The sequence below is a fragment of the Lathyrus oleraceus genome, chromosome 5, assembly GCF_024323335.1.
Source record: "Lathyrus oleraceus cultivar Zhongwan6 chromosome 5, CAAS_Psat_ZW6_1.0, whole genome shotgun sequence".
NCBI lineage: Eukaryota > Viridiplantae > Streptophyta > Magnoliopsida > Fabales > Fabaceae > Lathyrus > Lathyrus oleraceus.
The window spans coordinates 26,708,837-26,713,005 of NC_066583.1; the positions used below are offsets into that span (position 1 = coordinate 26,708,837).

At 32.3% G+C, this 4,169-nt stretch overlaps 1 protein-coding gene across 2 annotated transcripts; it reads right to left on the reverse strand.

The window, feature by feature from the left end:
* Positions 1-689: 689 nt before the first annotated feature.
* Positions 690-2,815, reverse strand: LOC127087012 (high mobility group B protein 9). Of its 2 annotated transcripts, none has more exons than XM_051027849.1 (5): positions 2,408-2,815; positions 2,083-2,303; positions 1,865-1,963; positions 1,074-1,459; positions 690-974 (listed from the first exon to the last, which is right to left on the reverse strand). In XM_051027849.1, exons 1-5 carry the CDS (start codon positions 2,533-2,535, stop codon positions 864-866), a joined length of 945 nt encoding a protein of 314 aa, XP_050883806.1. In that variant the 5' UTR covers positions 2,536-2,815; the 3' UTR covers positions 690-863. The 2 variants fall into 2 exon arrangements, with proteins under 2 accessions (XP_050883806.1, XP_050883805.1); XM_051027848.1 differs by having other exon boundaries at positions 2,059-2,303; positions 2,408-2,813.
* Positions 2,816-4,169: the final 1,354 nt, after the last annotated feature.

The following is a 4,169-nucleotide window of genomic DNA, read 5'->3' on the forward strand; positions in this document are numbered from 1 at the left end:
TTGAATCATTATACGTACATAAAATTTGATATATTGTATAAACTACGGGAGTTTTGTTTTTGGAGAACCCTAGACGTATCAAATTTTAACTATATATTTTGACTCAAATTTGTACCAAAGATCTTATTGTCACACCATGTCATCAGAATTTAACGTTTTATTGCTAGAAATTGACGGAAGAAACAACATAGAATAACAAAAATGAAGATAAAAGACTAATTTGTAACGTTTTTTAATTAAAAAATTAAAACAGAATATTAAATTAAATTAAAGGACTAAAACATATATTAAATCTAATACTAATTAGAAGATAGAATTGAAAATTTTATATTAAAAATTAAAATAAATCATTTATTTTAAAATATTATTTTATTTTAAATAGATTACTTGTGGGAATATGAAAGTACTAAATTAAAACAATTAAAATTAAAATGCATAATTTTTTAAAAAGTGGAATGCACAATTTTAAACACAATTTTTTTATATTTAATATGCTAACTTGTGTCATTAAAGTATTAAAGCACATGTTAGCTTATTTTCAAATTTTGAGACATGTTAATCCATTTATAAATAAATCAGCCTTTAAAATAATAGACTGCAAACTAGATCTCGCTTCTAAAAAATTACTACTCTCTTTTTTCATTTTTTTTTGACAGTTTTTACAAACTTACTAGTAAGTCCAAAACAAGTCTATGCATAAAATACCCATTCTTAAACATGTTTAAACAAAGTTTGAGATACTGTGTGGACCAAGTAGAAACATACTCCTACTAGATAGATAGGTTAAACAAAACAAAAGGATCTGACACATTGAACTATTTCTTTTCATTATCCACAACAATATGCACTTAAAAGTCAACACATTATTTTGAATTTCCAAGTTCTTCTGTCTGCCCATCCTTCATTTTCTCTTTATACTCTGTCAATTCTCTTTTGTATCTTTCTTTATCCCTTAAGCCAATGTTTTGGTAAATCTGCATCATTACACAAATTATTAACCAGTTTCCATGTAAAAACAAATTATTATTAACATAAAAAAAAACATTCAAATGAAATGACCCTTTTAAAATTACCACTCTTTCTTCAGGACTGAGACAATTCCATGACTGACCAATCATTTTAGTAAACTCCCTTTCTCTGTTTGGGTAAAGTTGTTTGAGTTTGTAATGCTCTTCAGCAAAGAAGAAGTTATAGCCACTCCTATTTGGCTTTGGATAGTTAGGGTCCCACTTTCTTTTTCTTCTTCTCCTCCTCCTACCAGAGCCATAAGATTTGTGATTGAATGGTAAAATGGCAGTGGCACTCCCATGTTGTGAAGGAGAAGAAGCAACCACTTTTTCTGGATGGTAAAGCACACCTCTCAGAACCTCAGAACCCAATTTTACTGATACTATGTAACCACAATCAAATTTCCCTTCTATTGTTCCTTTTCCCAAAACACATGAACTTTCTACGTCCACTGCACACATGACACATAACCAACAGTAAAATTTTCAGCATTGAAAAGTTTCCTAAGTCAAATAGAACTAAAATTCCTAAATCATCTACTTGGATCCACAAGCATGTTTAAACAAATTTCAGCTCACATTAGGTTTTAAAAAACTATCCGCTGCTGCAATAACGATACCATTATTCACCATTTTTATGTTCACACTACACGAAATTGCGAAAACCTTTTTGCAACCGCGGTCGGCGACAGTTTTTTTTTTTGTTTTAAAACCTTATTATAAATTTCAAATCACAATTACTTAAAAATTTAACATCATGAACAACTTTTCACAATAATCCAACTTTTAACTCTCAGCAGCATTACAACAAACACATTCCTGATTCCTTGAATATTGATAATTAACAATTGAATTACCTTCATCTTGAGATTCAGAACTATTGTTTACCATCTTTGGTGAATATTGAACGATAGCTAATTCAGGTTTCCACGAAGGACTGTTTCCAGAAAACGCATCTACAATATACAAACACAGTTGAGTTTTGCGATTCAAAATAAGAATAAACTCATAAATCAATTTCAAAAGAAAAAGTGAAATAGTAGTATAGAACCTGATGAAGGAGTGTAAATAGGACCTTGAAGTTTGAAGAAATGAACTTGTTCGTAATGGTAAAGAAGATTCAAATAGTGTTTTCTTAACACAAAAGAAGCACTTGTAGTAGTAGATGAGAATCTAAACACAGTACCAACTTCTCTCCATTTTTTTTCCTCAACAACTTTTTCATAACCGCTTCTGGTTGTAACCTCCACGTAGAGAACGTGCAAATCCAGTTCCTTACCTCCAATCACCGGAATCCTAAGCAAATTATCGAAAATTTGAAAATGAAAACACGTATACAGTACTTTGATTTCGATTATGCGTAGAGAAATAAAAGAAGAAATAGAGAAATAGAAAGTTACATGAATTTGGTTGCCATGAGAAAGTGAAAGCGACGAAGAGTGTCCCAAAAGAGAGTAGCGTCATTAACGACGTCGTTGTGAGAGGCGAGTGGAGGAGGATAGTGCTTGCCGGAGCTTTCTGTTATCATTGCCGGTGACAGTTACGTCGCCGGAAGTTACTGGTATTTTTGAAATAAAAAAAAAAATGAAGCAGAATAGAATAAAAATGGAAAATAGATGAGAGGAGAGTAGTAAATAGAACAGTAGTATAGTAAAAAGTAGAAAGAAGGAAAAAAGTGAAAATGAAATAAGCTGTAAGTAAGTAATGAGCAATTAAGTAAAAGCTGGGAGAATTAAAGAAGATGGTTTGCGCGTGGGGGGGGACGGTTATGCAGCAGAGTGAAATTGCTTTTTTTTCTGATTTTGTGGATGGTTTGCTTAAGTAAGGTACAGATTTTAAGCACTTTTTTAAATTTTTATTTTATTTATTTCACTACATTAAGCGCTTTTATTTGGTTTTTACGTTGTGGTGATTATTGATTGGTGATAAACGGATGGCGCAGACTGACAGTAAAACAGGTTGGTAGCACGGAAGCAAGCGTTGACATGAACTTTTTTTCTGCTTTATGATTCTGACTTATGATTCAGTCTGCTATGCTCTTCAATGCCGAAAACGTATCATCAGTACTAGTATCACGCTTTAGAGCATTCTAATTCTATGAATTCTTTATTATACGAAAGATAATATTTTTTTTAACTATGTCAAATATTAAATATAAAATACTTTTTTTAAGATAATATTAACAACAAATATTATCCCAATAAATAAAATTGGTTACCTAAATCAATTTTCGTCATAATATTCTATTTCTTGAGAATAATAAATGTGAGTAATGTGATGAAATCTCACATTGATTAGAAATATAAAAACTTAAGGTTTTATGTGAGTATCCTCTCACGAATAATAAATGTGAGTAATGTGATGAAATCTCACATTGATTAGAAATATAAAAACTTAAGGTTTTATGTGAGTATCCTCTCACAAAAATGTGATGTTCTTAAAGACAAGGTCTCAAAGTGAAAAATATTTTTTCGTGTTGACCCCTCGAATTGACCCCAATAGTGGTATCATAAGTCTTTGGTTCGAGTGAAGGAACGGTTCACTTGTATAGAAAGTTCTCCCCACAGGTGGTGAGTAGGAGGTGTCCCGTTGAAGATTGTCAACGGCGGTACAAGTGTATGTGGATGAAAAAAGATTCCGCTTGAGGGGGAGCATTGTGGATAAACTCACACTTGAGGAGGACTGTTGAGAATAACAAGTATGTGTGGATGAAAAACGCTTTCGCTTGAGGGAGATCATTGTAGATAGACTCACATTTGAGAGGGAGTCTTTATTAGTGTGGAGGAGTTCTACATTGGTTAGAAATATGAAGACTTAAGCATTTATAAGTGGGAGAACTCAGAAACATATCACCTTAAAGTTTTGGATGAGTATATGGTGTATCACGTTGAAGAGTGTTGATCACACTGAATCACATCGCGTTTTTTTCTCGAATTTCACATGTTTATTAGGTCTTTATTATCATTTTGCTTGTGTTATGCTCTCTTTTATGTTGTTTTCAGATATTTAGCTCTTTCGGGACCTTTTTAGAAGAAACGAAGCAAAAAGACCAAAAATTAGGGTTTTTCGGCAAATATTGTACACATGGCGTTATGCATGGCGGCCGCTATAGGAGAAGCCATGACTCATCAGCCCTCAACCAGGAGGTAACCGCCATGATCC